The 17,076-nt window shown below is 43.6% G+C and overlaps 1 protein-coding gene across 3 annotated transcripts in view; it reads left to right on the top strand.

Moving 5' to 3' along the window:
• C9H8orf34 (chromosome 9 C8orf34 homolog) overlaps positions 1–17,076 on the top strand; it is a 311,372-nt gene that overhangs the window by 101,513 nt on the left and 192,783 nt on the right. For all 3 annotated transcript variants that reach the window (XM_066578559.1, XM_066578558.1, XM_066578560.1), the window contains exons 6-7: positions 510–682; positions 12,857–13,023. In XM_066578559.1, the coding sequence (XP_066434656.1) occupies positions 510–682; positions 12,857–13,023 (340 nt within the window). The remainder of the gene's footprint in view (positions 1–509; positions 683–12,856; positions 13,024–17,076) is intronic.

The following is a 17,076-nucleotide window of genomic DNA, read 5'->3' as shown; positions in this document are numbered from 1 at the left end:
CTACTCACCGCTCCCCCGCGCCGGCACCCGAACCTTTCGTCTCGAGCGGGGGAGAGAGAGATCTCCCCTCCGTTCCTCCCCGCTCCCTCCTGCTGACTCCGCTACTCACCGCTCCCCCGCGCCGGCACCTTTCGTCTCGAGCGGGCAGAAACTCGCTAAAGGCAATGCTCGCTCGAGCAATTGCCTTTAGCGAGTATACTTGCTCATCTCTATCAAGGAACTATAACCTCAAGCACTCACTACCATGTAGTGGACCCGACTCTCTTCTATGTGGCATAGTCCTTCAGATTTTAGCACGTAATTTGTCTTTTTGTTTTTTGTATCTCAGCCGTTAATTACGCGGTGAGATTTCCCGATACAGCCTTTTGGCATCGGGACTTAAAATCTAAAAATGGGGAAAAAAGGTTTCAAATATCTATAACTTCATTTGTTGTTAATCCCCCTTAACATGCCTGTTTTTAATCATTTTACTTGTATCACTAAAATAAATCCATTTTTGATATCTTCAGGACCCGAGAACATTTAACTCCTCGCTTCTGAGACCCTGTGTGATTGGAGAATGGGTGGGACGGGAAGACGATGACATTGACCCTTTAGCTTCAGAAATGATACAACCTCCTGTACCAAGAAATAAGAATGAACAGCGTGAAGGGGATGAAGGCAGTGGCAGTCCTGCCGGGAGGTAAGTATCGTGGTACATAGCTCGCGGCTAGTGCATATTTTTGTCGCTTTTAAAAGCTATTGAAGGCAATGAAGGTCATATACTGCAGTGTACGAGGTGTAGAGAGTTAGTCTCCAACACACTTCCTCAGATGTGGTTTGACTGTCCTACACTGGCTCTTGTGAAGTCATTCTGCTAATCAATATTTACTGTCATATTAGATACTGAGTTCCGAAAAACCTTAAAAGGCGTTAAAAGGTGTTAAAAAAAATTGCTGCACAATACTTGGTAAAATAAAAAAAAAATCCAGTCACCTGTAAAATCCTCCACTACTCCAGTGCTGTGACCCCGAAGCTCTGCCGGCAGTCTTTGCTTACATGGCAGCAGCAACAACACATGTACCGGCATGTTACCGCTACAGCCAATCACAGAGCCGTGTGTGGCGCAGAGTGTTAAGGTAGCAGAAATACAGTCCTAAGCTCTCGCTCACAACCTTAAGTTCAATCCCTGCATGGTTCAGGTAGCCGACTCACGGTTGCCTTCTATCCTTCCAAGATCGGTAAAATGAATACCCAGCTTGGTGGGGAAATATAAATAAATTACCTAAAAGCGCTGCGGAATAAGTTGGTGCTATTAACCTGCCCCAAATTAATTTTTGATTAAAAAAACCCCTCTGAAGTTGCTCAGTAATTACATAATATCTGAGAGATATTGAGACCTTCCAACTGAACTTTGCCTTGATAAGTCACATATTACATATGTAACTAGTTCAGCTGAACATATGCTCTAGGTATATGCAACCAAATGGCTGTTCTGCTGATATATGTGTAACCGACTACTATTGTAAAAATGCGAAAGGAAAACATTCCCTTGTGCATGTTTTTTAATTTTTTTTTTAGGCAGCCAGTTGTATTGCAGAGTGTAGTTGACTACACTTTTCTGCACAACAGCATTGACCCCAGCGTACCTGCCTAGTCTTCCTCTCTCGGCTCTGCGGATGTGTCCTGTCTGGTGCACCGCTGCACATGCGCAGTGCAGAGTGTTGCACCGGTGATGACGTGGAACCGCATTGACTGCAATGGAAGCTGCTGGTGCGAGGCTCGCACTAGAATAGGACATGCTTCGATTTTTCCCCGCGAGCAGAAAATTCCAGTTGATTTCCACTCGTGGACATGGAAAAGTGTTTTGCTTAGCATGTCCTATGGGCAGTAGTTGCTGCTGAATCTGGAGGCGATCACTCGCTTTGGATCCCGCAGTGCAAATACAGCCGTGTAAATTGCAAAACAGCATCATTTCTACCAGGTACATTTGCTCAGAGCTTTTGAAGGAACTTGGCATGGAAGTTGTTCCAAGCAACTTGGAGAACTAAGCACAGATCTTCTGTGGAAGTAGGATCGCTCAAATCCTTCTGCCTCTTCATGCTGTGAAGAGAGGTGCCTCTCAGTTGCCATGGCATCCTGGCAGAAAATAATTTTATATTTTCTTAAGGATATTTTATTTTTTTAAAGTAGTACAGCAAAAAAAAAACAAAAACTAATCTAGTTCTGCCTATTGCCCCCCCCCCCCCCCCTCCCTAACATTGATCCAGAGGAAGGCAAAAAAACAACAACAATGATGTAGAAGCAAATTTTCCCAATCTGATGGAAAAAAGTTCCTTCCTGACTCTGGGAATCGGATTAATCCCTGGATCAACAGACCTGAGTAATCAGTGATTATATCGTGTAATATTGTAACACTCAAGAAAGGTGCCCATGCCTTTCTTAAACTCTTCTATTAAATTCGCCATCACCATGTGCAGCGGTTGGGGAAGACAGTGGGGATGCAAGATGATGGGAGGTCACGATGGTGCTACTGTCTCCTCCCAGTACCTCCAAATACACGGCCCAGCCTGGCTACACGCAGGGGAATAAAATTAACAACTGTGCTTTGGCACTCCTGGTACTTATCTGTTCACATGATGCTAGTGCCTGTTCTGAGAGATTAATCACCCGAGTCGAATAAATAAGTCCACAGTCGAAGATGTAGTTTTAAACCGAAGGCACACGGTTTACTTTAAGTCACAATTTCCAGCTTTGATTTTCAAAGAATAAAGTACGACCGTTTTAGGTACAACACTTAGGTAATTAAGAGTCACTCTTCTCCCGTAGTATTCTCATCGTCAGTCTCAGGTATATGATGGTAGAACTCTTGAGAGACCACTCTGGACATGGAGGGGAAACACTTTTTCCTCATTCACCAATTGCTTGTTTTACTACTTTTGCACAATCGATAGACTTTACAAAAAGTTCATTTTTTTTGTCACCATAGTGTAAGATGCATAACTTTTTTATTTTTCTATTGACAGAGCTAAGTGAGGGCTTGTTTTTTTCTGGACAAGCCAGAGACAGCCTTCCATAGATTTCTGTATATGGCAGACTGGGAGATCAGTGCTAGGCCTTTTGATGTCATGCCAACACAGCAGCACCTTGCAATTGTGGATGAGAAAGGCTCCTTGTTAGTAGTTCTGCGCTCTGAAGAATGTTTTTCGTCAGTGGCCCACTCCAAGGCATTCATATAACTTAGTAGGTAAGGGACAACCCCTTTAAGAGCTTTTTTAATCTACTGTGAACCTCAGTGACTTTAGGCCTCATGTCCACGGGTGGGTCGGATTCCTCATGCGGGAGCCCACAACGGAATCCGACCCTGCAAGCGGTCGAGGTCACTGCTTACCTGTCCGGGTCTTCTGCGTGCCTGTCTGGGTCTTCTATTTTCTTCACTGCTACCCCCGTTTCCCCGAAAATAAGACAGTGTCTTATATTAATTTTTGCTCCAAACGATTTCACTTTTTTACATGTATAGCTGCCTGGACACTATTTAAATTGACTTTTTTAATTAACTGTAACTAGGGCTTAATTTTGGAGTAGCCCTTATTCTTCAAGCATCCTCAAAAATCCTGAAAAATCATTCTGCACCCTCAAAAATCCTGAAAAATCATTCTGCACCCTCAAAAATCCTGAAAAATCATGCTAGGTTTTATATTAGGGGTAGGTCTTATTTTCAGGGAAACAGGTTAATTCATGCAGAAGGGCTGGCGAGTATGCCACCTCACATGTGCAGTGGAGTTTTTTCTTTTTAACTTCTGTTTTCCCGCGAAATCCGCAGCCCGTCCACAATTCAATTTGGATGGGCCACAGATTGAATGGCTTAGATTGACATCAATAGAAGCTACCCTTGTGGGTGCCGCACTGAAATGGAGCATGCTGCGATTTGTTTTCCGGACCAAAAGGTTCACAAAACAAATCTGCATGCATTAATTCATGAGCAGAGGCCCATCCATCCCTATGGATGGCTTGAATTGCGGATCAGATTCTCTTTACTTCCTATCTTGCAACTCCACATATCTCTGGCCGACATGTTTTCCAAGCGCATGCAACTAGAGTTTCTTCTTAAATCATTGATCTTTGCATCGGGCTCATCGAATCGTAAAGCTGGGACTTGCTTCAACAAAAACAAGAAAAAGAAAACAATAGAACAATTTGGTGGCCGCGTTTATCTTTGGAGGAGAACATTTAATAATGTATCTAAGCATCTTCAAACACAACACAGATATGATAATCTGACTTTAATGGAAGGACTTGTAGACACAATTTAAAATGAAAATTCTCAGAGCCTTATTAATACAAGTAGATAAGAGGCTAAGCACATAACAAACAACAACAAATTACTTCATTTCATGAAATATTCATAAAGCAATGCTGTTAAGATAATTCTGAAGACTTATAAATTGGGGCCGGGATGCTTACTGTGTTTATAGCCCTGAGTCCTCGGCAGACTCAGTTCATTATCCCACTGAGTTTATTTTCCTGTAAAGATAAATGAAAATATATTCAGTAGTGACAGTAAGGAAGGATACAAAATGCTCGGCTCAATCGGGTAGGGATGGATTTTTTTTTCTTAATCAATGGGGTATTCTTATCATAAAAAGCGATGGCATACCACTAGGAGGACCACCATTGAGCCTGAGAATGGAGAGGCCATATTGTTGGTGTAGTACTACATCCCTGTCAGGTTTGTGCTGCTGGGATCTGTTGTTCTTCAGGTTTCCAGGAGCACAGCTTCACAGGTGTAAAATAATTGAGCGGGCTGGGTGTGGACTTCTCTAACCAGCCAATCCCCACGGGTCTGCTGCATATATATAACAGTCCCTCTGCAAGAGTAAGCTGGTATCCCTTCACTCTAGGGTTTGGTTTTCTTGCATGCCTGTTATCTGTTGTGTGTGTATAGATGTTAATGGTTTCATGTTCAGTGTCTGCGCAGTTGGCCAGACATCAGGTGTGAACAGTTCTGTTCTGTGAGTTGGTGTGAGCTGCATCCTGTCCTGCTGTGGATTGTTTGCCATCCAGGGATACGTAGGTCCCTAGTTTCTAGCACAGGGCCGTCCTTATTGGGATGATCGCCATGCTTGTAGGCAGGTTTTGATGTGGTGGTTGTCCCGTTAGAGTAGAGATATGTTGTGTCTGCCCGTGAGACCAGTTCGCAGTCCTACCTGGGTGTTCAGTTTGCATTTTGTGTGCTTATGGCGTTTTCGTAAACGCTGTCTTGCGTTTGGGTGAGGCTTGGTTCCCGGGTATTGAGCAGATGTACCAATCCCCTTCATTGCTCTTTCCTTCACAGTGGCTCTTGTGAACATCTACTGTGAAGGGAATGAGGCTGCTGGTAGTTTTCTGTACAGTCCGGTGCCTGAAGTGCCACTGTAGCACAAAAAAAAATGAAGCGGCTGCAGCGCTGCACGAGCAGCACGATCCCGTCACTCAGAGGATTGGGGGGTGTTCCAGAGATTGGACCACCAGCGATCAAACAATACTGTATATCTTGACTATGTGCCATCACTTTACAAGATGAAAATATGCTTTTATTCTTTTTTAGAAAGAATAAACTTCTACTTCAAGGAAAAGTAATGTAAATAAAATACAAATATGATTTAAAAAATCAGTAGAACAGATATATTTGAGGCTTCAGATATGGAGGTTTGAAGTCATAGATGGCGATTTTGCTGCATTCATCTGTTTTGATGAACTATTAGGAATTTAACATCAGATCTTTTGTGAATATTTCAAGGGGTTGTCCAAGATACAGCTTCTTCATAAAAATGGCACCTCCATGGGGAGAACATAATAAAGACTTCTCCATGCTTGTTCCCTGCCTAACTCTTGAGCTTTGTCATTGGCTAGAGCCGCAAGTTTACGGGACATCACAATCTGACTGCAGCCTGTAAACAATACATCACCAGGAGGACCTGTAGCCATCGGTTGGAGACGAGTGGGGAGTGTTGATTATGAGTTCTTTTACAGTGTTACACATATGAAACCCATCTTTATAAAGAAGCTTTATCTCTGTCAATCACCTTAAGTTTTTACTTTGTCGAACCTTTGTTGGCGCAAATGCACTCTTAGATATACCGTGGGTGCCACATTAGGAGTGGTTGGTACAAACTCGGAGAAGCCAATGAATAACATGCAGTGTAGAGTGCAAGACCAATGGACATCTGATTTAATAATGGCGTCAAAAAAGTTTATATTGTAACTCAAGACAAAAGAAGGTGTGACATTCAGATACATAACAACATATTGTTTGCTGGTAGGTCACTCTCAGGCATTAGTCAGACGGGCGATTTTTCGCGCGATTTGCGCATGCGCATGCGTCCGGCGATTTTATAAAACCATTGCTTTGCAATGGTATCGGACACGAGCGCTTTTTATGCGCTCGTCCGATAAATTATAGAACAAAAAATCGCAGATCGCACCTATCTGCGATCTGCGATTCCTGTTCTCTTCTCTATATGCGCTCAATGGGGCCGGCGGCAGCAGCGCCGACCCCATTGAGAACATATAGAAGACAAATCATTCTTCTCTGCCACAGCTGTAACAGCTGTGACAGAGAAGAACGATGTTTGCCCATTGAATTCAATGGAGCGGCAATACAGCCGCTCCATTGAAAGCAATGGGCTGCCGGCGTGCGCGGGGTGAATTGTCGGGAAGGGGTTAAATATATAAACCCTTCCCTGCAATTCATTCTAAAATGTGTTAAAATAAAAAAAAACTGTATACTCACTTTTCCGCTGCAGCCGGAGTCCAGCCGCGGCCGCTGTCAGTTCTCCTGAACTGCTTCTTGGCACTATTCAGCCGGCGGGGCTTTAAAATCCCCGCCTGCTGAATGATCTGCCTCTGATTGGTCACAGCCCTGACCAATCAGAGGCTGAAAACACTCACACACCCATTCATGAATTCATGAATGGGTGAGTGACTGCTGCCTCTCAGCGCTGAGCCAATCAGGGGCAGGTCTGACTCACATCCATTCATGAATTCATGAATGGGTGTGAGTGAGGCATGCCTCTGATTGGCTCAGCGCTGAGCCAATCAGGGGGCAGGTCTGACTCACACCCCCTTCACACCCACTGCAGGACGGCCACGCGGAGCTCCAGCTGCCGGGAGAAGGATGAGTATACAATTTTTTTTTTATTTTAACACATTTTAGGATGGATTGCAGGGAAGGGCTTATATATTTAAGCCCTTACCGACAATTCATCCTGGGCTCGCCCACAGCGCATTGCTTTCAATGGAGACGGCTGTATTGCCGTCTCCATTGAATGCAATGCGCTGGACAGCTCCGGCCCGTTTCTAATGAAACGCGGCTAGGAGCAGATTTTTGGGTGATTTGCGGACGACTTGCGCGCACCAGTCACGCGATTTGCGGATGCGCATCCGTCATGCCATCCGCAAATCGCGCGAAAAATCGCCCGTCTGACTAAGGCCTCATAGGGAATGTTTATGAGCTAATCAAAAAGGGAGAGCAATTAGCAGACATGCTCAGTAGAGTCTTGCCACATGACAAAGTTAGAAACAGACTGATGAATCTTCTCTTTCCCTGCTGGCTTCCAGTGCAATATAAGAATCCGTTTTTTTCCTGTTTAGGTTGAAACTTCTCTACATAAGAGATAAAAGGGCATCACACTTTCTTTGTGTATGAGGGATGGTTGCTGGCATAAGCATATTTAGATTGAAACACGAAGCCAACTATAGGAGGCGGTGGGGGTGGCGGGGGAGAGCAAGGAGGAAAGGGGGGGGGAGATCTCCCTCTCTCCACCCCCCCCCCCCCCCCCGCGCTCCCTCAACACACTGCTCACCCCCACCGGCACCCGAATCTTTTCTCACGAGCGGGCAGGTACTCAAAAAGGACAAAACTCGCATGAGTATTTGTCCTTAGCGAGTACGCTCGCTCATCTCTAATCAGAGTGGCGGGCCCAAGCATGAAGTGTCCTTGAAACTGTAAGATCTCGAATTCTTTTCACTATGAACCTAAAACTCCCCAAAGAAATTGAATTTCCATTACAAATTATAGATGAGATCAATAACAGTGGCAGAATGCGGATCAAACATTGAAGATTTTGTGCAAAACACAAGGGTTTTGGACTTGAAAAGGGAGAAGAAATGAAAAGCATTGGTTTAGCGGTTACTAGTCAAGTTCTGCAGATTTACAGGAAAAGATGAGTGGAAGGACTAAAAACCTATTAAAGTTCAAATACCCGATCATAGAACAGCAAAGTAACGCTTAGGGCTCATTCCGACGTATTTCCGCGCGGAAATACGTGCGGATCGCTGCTCGTCTGACTGAGCTCTTAGACTTCAGTGCAGGTAGTGTAATTGCTTAAGTGCAAAGAACTCTTGTTCTCCGTTTTCACATAATGGAGCACGTATGCCGTGCGATGTGCACGCAAGTGCCATGTGATGTTTCCCATTGAAATCAATGGGAGACACTTCCGATCCTCTATTGTGTGTGAAACTCACGTCTTTGGTTCGCAACTTAGCAGAACTGATGCAAGGCGTTTTTGAATAAAAAGCGCACGTTGGTAAGTGCGATATCGGACTGAGTTTCTCAGCCCAAAATCGTGTTCGCCCGTGTGAATGTAGCCTAAAGGTGAACAATAAAGTAATAGAAGCGATTGACCCTTTACCTACCTTTAAGGAACAATCCTTCTCTGTGTTATTGGCTCATGTTGGCCGGGAGCTTAGACTAGTCAGCTGCTTTTGCTACCTGTGAAGAACCTACTTACTTAAATATGGGAAAATCAAAATACTGTTGATGACCTGTCCTTCCGTGCGTGGGTGAGTGAGTGGGTTTGTGAGTGACTCACATGCTCTGCCCGTGATCACATGACGGTGACATCATCAAAGGTCCTTCATCCCCAGTGAGGGAGTTACATGCTCCTCCCCTGATCACATGACGGTGACATCATGACAGGTCCTATACAAACATGGCTGCTGTCCAGCTTGTGCTCGTTAATATTCCATAGCAACTGAGGCCACAGGGGTTTGTAGTCCTTTTGTAATCTGCACAAGGATGCAGGACCTTTTGATTATGTCACCGTCATGTAATCAAGGGTGGAGCATGTAAGTCATTCACTCGGGATGATTGTCACCATCATGTGACCAGGGGCGGAGCATGAAGGGGAGATCATCATAGGTCCTTTATCTCCAGTCCTGTGTTGTCTTTGATCACTGTTGTATGGAATGAACAATGTATGCAGCAGTGCTGTGTGTGATGTGTATGTAACAGAACTGAACAGAACTGTGTGTGTGACGTGCATGTAGCAGAGCTGTGTGTGTGACGTGCATGTAGCAGAGCTGTGTGTGTGACGTGCATGTAGCACAGCTATATGTGATATACATGTAGCAGAGCTGTTTGTGTGACATGTATGTAGCAGAGCTGTGTGGTGCATTGCGCCACCAGAAACACTGCTACTATACTTTCCTAATAATTACTAGTATCTATTATATTACCGAGTTTGTCACATCCAGTAGGTATAATTGTAAGCCCATGTAAATTCTTCATTTCTGAGTTCTCATCATGGCATAAACCCTGATTTCCATAAAAATGCTGATTCCTAAATACTTCAGTTTGAAAACTTTTTTTTTTATTTGCGGAGGATTTTTTTCTGTAGCCTTCTGAGGCCGAGAATAGCATTGCCTTTCAACAACTGTAACATGCAGAATATCATTTAGGTCCTCCTTCAGATTTCCCAACATTGAATATTTATACTTGAAGCAGATGGCACGTCTTCACACATCTTGCAAGATTTTATGAGATTTAGTGCATGAGCCCATCTGTTAAGGCCATTAACAAGCTGGCCGAGTGGCCCTTACAGCTAAGAAGACATCGCTGCTGTAACCACAGGTGTCTTCTAGGGCTAATATATGAGACGCTACGGTAAATGATGAGTAGTAGAAGTCGGCAAAGAGATCCATGATCAAAAGCAAGGCCTAGTGCACTTCTGCAGGTCACAAAACTCTGAGGTGGCCTAGAGTATTCTTCATAACTTATAGCAGTGGGACAATATTCCATGTGATCCACCTGAGCTGCTGCAGAACCTCTTTTTGAAAAGTAAGCCTGAGTTCACACAGCATGTAAAGTACACTACTAACCTAGATTTCAGATCCGCACCGAAATCGGAGATGAAATCTTCACGTGTTGTTGCAGTGGGTGAAACTTTGGCGAAATCCCCAACAGACGGGGCACGCTGCGCCTTTAATACTCTGTCTCTGAATTGCTCCATGCACTTTTATTGCGCAATACGTTAACATATTCCGCAACCAAAATTTTGCCATAAAAACGCTGCTTATGAACCCAGTCTATGGGCTCCTTCACACTGGCGAGCGTGATATCGCCATGCAAAGATCGCGGCAGTATTGTATTTGATGTTTGAGTATCAGATATTTTTTCCTAGGAAAAACATAGCGCCTCGCTGACGCTTACGATTTTCTTTTTAACATCGCAGATGGGAATGAAAACAATGAAAATCATGGGTTTCATAATTCTGCATTTTCTCGCACTCTCGCAATGCTCAAAAATCACCTGATTTTCTCGCCAGCATGAAGGCAGCCTAAGGGTGACTACCCATTACAGGTTTTTTTTGCACTGCGAAATTTGCAGCGTTTTTTTTTTCTGTAGGGGTCTATGGGACTTGTAATGTTAAAATCGCGATCGCGCAAGATCGCAATTTACCGTGAAATCACCATTTTGCGCGATCGTGATTTTAACATTACAAGTCCCATAGACCCCTGCAGAAAAAAGAACGCGGCAAATTTCGCAGTGCGAAAAAAACCTGTAGTGGGTAGTCACCCTAAGGGCGAAAGCACCAACTTGTGATGCGTTTTTAACATTGGAAAGTCCCATTGCCAATCGCGTAGAAAAAGGGAACAATATCGCGTGAAAAAACGCGCAAGAAAAATGCAAGTGTGCAGGAGCCCTTAGGCCACTTTCACACGGCCATGAAAATTGTGTGAGATTTGTGAAAATGCAGAATTATGAACCCTGTTCTTTTGAAAAACCTGTTAAAGTTCAAAAACCCGATCACAGGGGAGCAAAGTAATCTGCGCCCGTGTTACTGTAATAAAGACGGCCGCACTGCAGATGCGGACGAATCTGCGCACCGCCGGAAGAAAGAACATGTGACAGGCTCCATTGCTGGTCATGTGTTCTTTCTTTGGCGCTGCAGGGAGTTGTCCGTCCTGAAGTGCGGCCGTCTTCTTTGTGCAGTAAGGGCTCTGTCACACGGGCGCATCGGCGCCCATGTGATGCGCCCGTGTGACTAAGCCCTTAGACTTTACTACAGGTAGTGCAATTGCTTAAGTGCAACTTTTGTTCTCCGTTTTCATATAATGGAGCACAGAAAGGTTTTTTATTGTATATATAAAGTTGAAAAAAGGGAAATTTACGGGGCATCTAACCGTTATTGCTGCAAATTACCATTATGTTCTGTTTGCTCTATTGAGGGTAATTTTGTCACAAACTTACACTAAATTTATACAGCATATGTGCAACTGCAAGGTCTGTGCATCGGTCTAGGCCAGGTATGTACATTGTATGTATGTATGTATCATAAGTGGAGGGATGCGATGCAGCAGAAGGAGTAACAAAAATTATTACAAAATTAGACGATATTTATTTAAACCCCTAGTACTTCTATACAATTATGAAAACTATGCATGAACTTATTACCTGCCTTTTTTCTTTGTTTTCTTGCCCCCATTATACTGTACTGACGTGGGTGGCCCTGCTTTGCCTAGCAAGTGAACGGCAATTTAAACTGGGAAACTACATTTCCCAGAAGCCCTTATTTTTTTCTCATTGCTGCTGGGTCCGCTCTCTCCTCTCCTGTGCAATCCTCCTATGCCACAGTAGCGCACATTGTAGACAAAATGGTAAATTCCCCCATTGGTTGGTCAAGTGGATTATCCTGAGGATATCATGGATTACACTATGCATGCTCACCCGGGCACTGACACCGGTGGAACTACACATGTGCTGTGTCTCTGCACGGAGGGAGAGAGAGCTGCTATAGAATAGTGTTTCTCGCAGTGCATCCGCAACCGCCACAAGTTGGATGTTACCTGCTATGAGCAAGCACTGACACTGGGTACTTTGGGAGAGGGAGGCGCTAAGTTAATTTTGGCAGATTTTGGTTTATAATAAGCATCTGGACATATTAAGGGGGTATCCTGGGACTTTTGAATTGATCATGTATCCTCTGGATAGGTAATCAGTAGTTGGATGTTTGGGACACCCGTCCATTGGGTGATCATCCGGCCTACTGCATTGCACGTCCTGTCCTGCCCATTAGAAAAAGCAGGAAGTGTAAAAGAAGCATGGCACTTCTATTGATTTCAATGGAGGTGAAGCTGGTGCTCCCACTTCCTACACCGACTGCTGATCCGCTGACTCTATCGGCCCACTTACAGTGCAGTGGGCTGGACGATCAGCTGATGGATGGGGTCAAGAACAGCGGACCCCTGCCCATCAACTACTGATAACTTATCCAGAAGATAGGTCAGTAGTTCAAAAAGTCCGGAATATCCCTTTTACAATTTTAGTAATACTGAACCATTGGCATTACTTTAGTTTGTGGCAATACCCCTTTAAAGACCGTCGTCTGGACGATGTCACAATAGTCTGTTCACTCCAGGATGTGTTAACACTTTTGTAATACATTATACCGTGTGCTTTAATCGGAGCCCCAAGTGGCTTCTTGGTGTAGGTTACATGGAAACTTCAAGAAGTTATGTAAACATCTCACATGATCTTGGTTCTGTAATCCGCCTCTGGCCATCATTCTGTTAATTACATTGATGTACCAGACACTTATATTACTTCTTTTTCTAGTTTGAAGATGGAGCCAAAAAACAAAGGTCTGAAGCAACAGCAGCAGCAACATAAGAAGCTGTTAGCGGCCATGCTTTCCCAGGACTCCTTTGACTCGGTACACAGCACTCCTGCGTCTGTCACGGAAGAAGATATTGATAATGAGGATGATGCAATGGAACTGCTAGGTAATTTACAGACTCACTCATTTATTTATGAAGTGCTTCGATAGAGGAGGGATTGATTCTCATGTGAAGTGAGTGAAGTCCAGGTTAGGGTCACAATGTGCAGTCCGATCCCTTCTCTCTGATTTGTGCAGGTATATATTTCACCCACTGAAGGCTCGACACTACAAGATTTGTTTTAATGCTATGTATATTCTTAAAAGTGCTTTGTAAAAACTTTTGATGTGTCATAGGGACATGTCAAAAGTTTTCATCGCTGGGGGTACAGCTGCTGAGACCCCTACTGATCGCTAGAATGAACCACCTGAAGTGTTGATTCAAGTACTGTTGGCTCGCTGAAGCTGGGCCCATAGACTTTTTATTGAGTCTATCTTTATCTAGCAAGCAGTGATAATGCTTGGACAAGCATAGTTGGCTTATTCTAGCGATCATTGGGGGGCTCAGTGACTGGACCTGAACGATCAAAAACTTTTGACATGTTCTTATGACATGTCAAAAAGTTTTTACAAAGTCCAGTTGCACTATATGGGATCTCCAGTAATTGCTATACACTGCAAACTACCCTTAGAGGGGTGCAATCTGTGTGGTCATACAGCATACATCATCTGTCACTACTAAAGGGGCACCACTTGCTTGATGGTCTGGGCACCTGGAGCTTGCATCCAGACTCCCCACTTGGTGCCCCATGCTATGGAAAGGCAGCTGCACAAGATGCAGCTATATTCCATATATAATAGGATAGCTCCTCAGAAATAAATTGGACCAGTTGAATACGTTTAAAAAGGTAAAAGAGTGGGTCTTACCTAGTACCGACGGGGAGACCCCATCTTTTGGGGAGGCACATATCTATATAACACTCAAGTTTGGCACTATGGAGCAATTCCAGCAACCTCATTGATTCCGATTCACAATTCCAGCAACCTCATTGGTTGTTTGGGTTCCCCGATTCAACCTGATTGGTTGTTAGTGCAGAACTTGAGTGTAATATAGATATATGCCATGGGGAGGAGGCTCACCCGCCAGCATCTTCAGTCCTAGTTAGCAGCGATAAATCATCCCCAACTTCTTATGCCCCATAGGGCATCCAAAAAAATGATGAGCAGCAGATAGTCCCAAGAAATCCGAAGAAATGTGTAAACAGATGAAAATATCTGAATGTAATTGGAGTCCAAATTGGAACCTTTTATTTTATAAAAAGGTTTTTAATGCGCAGTGAAAAGATTCATTGATACAGAGGAATGTTAATTTAGTTTATTGACTGGCTAATGTCATTTAGGCACTGTATGATGGGACTTTTTGGGCACTACATGATACACCATCTGGCATAGAGCCAACTGTGGTACAAGGCCATGTAGAGATACTATATTATAGTTCTATTGTTAAAGGGCATTAGACATCTTATAGAGAGTTGGATCAGCTGTTATTATAGTACTCACTGTGGAAGTATTGTCATAGTATCATAGAATGGTAGAGTTGGAAGGGACCTCCAGGGTCATCGGATCCGACCCCCTGCTCAGTGCAGGATTCACTAAATCATCCCAGACAGATATTTGTCCTGCCTTTGTTTGAACACTTCCATTGAAGGAGGACTCACCACCTCCTGTGGCAACCTGTTCCACTCATTGATCACCGTCACTGTCAGAAGGTTTTTTCTAATATCTAATGATATTGTGAGTGTCCCTGTAGCATATCCATAGGGTAACAGAATGAAACATAATACCGATTGGATGACCTACATGTGTCAGATCACCCAGCATAGCTACTCTATTATACAGATGTAATCATAATTCCCCCCCCCCCCCCCCCCCCATTGCAAATGAAGTTTATTTGCCAAATTTACAAACTCTGAGCGGTTTGCAAAAAAAAACAAAACAATCAAACAAGAGCAATTTTTAAATAGTTCAACACAACTAATATATCAAGCGGTTTCTCCAAATTCAACTCAAAATGCCACTTTTATTGACTACTGCAGTCTCAGAATTATTCATCCTCTTGATAACAAGCATCTTTAGTTTAGAGCACTTGTTACTGTTATGACCTGATGCATAGCCAGATACCCACTTCTGACAGCATTCCTCATGGGCACTTACTATGCGCCTTACTGTGCAAACAGAAACCTCAGTGCCTGCTGCCATCAAGTCTTACTACAGGTCACTCAAGGGTTTTTAATCACTTGTCTCCTCAGTAATCTGGTGGCACCCGGTGATGGCTTCCCCTTTCTGCAACATCCAGGTAGTATAGCCAATGTTCTCCTTAAATTTAAACTAAAAAAGTATGCTTCACACTGTATCTTTAGGAATATTTGGCGCCTTTGCTATCTTTTTGTGTCCTTTTCCTTGTTTGTGCAAGGCAACAATCTCTTCTCTTTACCTTTTGAACCACTCTCTTGACTTAGCCATATTTCTAACATATAGTCAAAATGTCACAGTCAGTAAAGCTCAACCTATTCTTCCTTGCTCCTCAGTACCTGTGTAAGGGGGGATGTAGTTTAGCGCATGTTAAGCCAGTCAGGGTATTTGATGTGTTTTATCTCAAGCACACCACATGCAAATAATGAAGCCCTTGAGTAGTTACATCAGGTGTGTTTGAGAACACTTGATTTGGATATGTGTAGTCTTCAGGGAAGTGACTTATTCTGAGACTGCAGTGGTCATTAAAAGTGGCATCATGTGTTGAATTTGGAGATCTGATGAAACCACTTGTTATATTAGTAGTGTTGAACTATTTAACTTGTTTCTATGTTTGTTTTTTGCAAACAGCTAATAGTTTGTCAATTTGACAAACTTAATTTGCAACTGTTTAATCCAGAGTTAAGTGAATGCTGAAGGCCATATGAACTGCTAGGTTCCCCACTTGACATCATGTTTAGTCACTATAGTGGGCACATCCATGGATTAACCCTCTCGTCTGACAAGTGCTGTACCATGTCTCACACGTTATTTGAATATTGTGGATTCTTCCACAAACTGAGCGATAAACATTGTAATCAGTGTTGTGTGTGAGAGTTGCCTGATCTGATTTTTCTCTGTCTTGTGTAAAAAAAAATAAAAAAATTGCACAAACACCTTCTGGACGGACGCTCTTTCAGTCTCTTGCTTTGTTGGGTTGTGAAATGATATTAGTAATACAATTGGAGTGACTGGAAATTCCAGAAACAAAAATCAAGAAATAGTAAAGTAACCCGTTTGTTTCCAATTCATTCTCCGTTGATACATTGCAACTTTTTTTTTCTCTGTACATGGATACATTCATCGTCTGCATGCTGTGCACACTGGTCCAGCAATATGGTGGTGCGTCTGGTATCTCCCGTCTTGAGACATCGGACTGCATTGACTTTAGTTCTAGATACATGTCTAGTAGTGCGGCACAGATGGCTGTGTACAGGAGTGTCTGGGTACATCTGGAGTTGAGGTGATGTATATCTGATATCATCCAGCTGGTGGAAGGGTTTGCATTGGTATTTTTTTCTATTCTGTATTCATCAGTATTATAAAGCCCAATGTCCACTCACATGCAGTGGAATCCATCCGTGCCCGCAGACATGGACCAAAAAAAGACATTTTCTTACCTGTCCAGATCAAGCATGGGTGTCCCCCATGCTAGCCGGATCCTCTTTCTTCAGTATGGCGGATGTGCTGGCCTACGTGCCGGACACATGTGCAGTGCAATTTTTTTTTTTTAATCTCCTGCTTTCCCCCGAATCCGCGGCACGTCCACAATGGAACCGCCCCTGCGGGATCCGCAGAAAAATTGAGCATGTTGCGATTTCTTTCTGCGCATGCAATCCGCATGCTGGGGGGGGGAAGAAAATCACATCCGCATGCTTTATATTGCTTTGCGGATGCTAATGCATCCCTATGGGTGGCTGGATTTGCGGATCTCCTGCGCAGGTACTACAAATCAAATTTGCCCGTGGACATTGGGCCTTATTGGGCATAGCAGTTTTGAAAATACGTGTGTGTGTGTGTGTATATATATATATATATATATATATATATATATATATATATATATATAATCACCACAAGAGAAAGGGACAAGACCCAACTACAGCCT

This window comes from Eleutherodactylus coqui, chromosome 9 (genome assembly GCF_035609145.1).
Source record: "Eleutherodactylus coqui strain aEleCoq1 chromosome 9, aEleCoq1.hap1, whole genome shotgun sequence".
Lineage (NCBI taxonomy): Eukaryota > Metazoa > Chordata > Amphibia > Anura > Eleutherodactylidae > Eleutherodactylus > Eleutherodactylus coqui.
The sequence above is the reverse complement of the archived record's forward strand: the minus strand, read 5'-3'. Positions and strand labels throughout refer to the sequence as shown.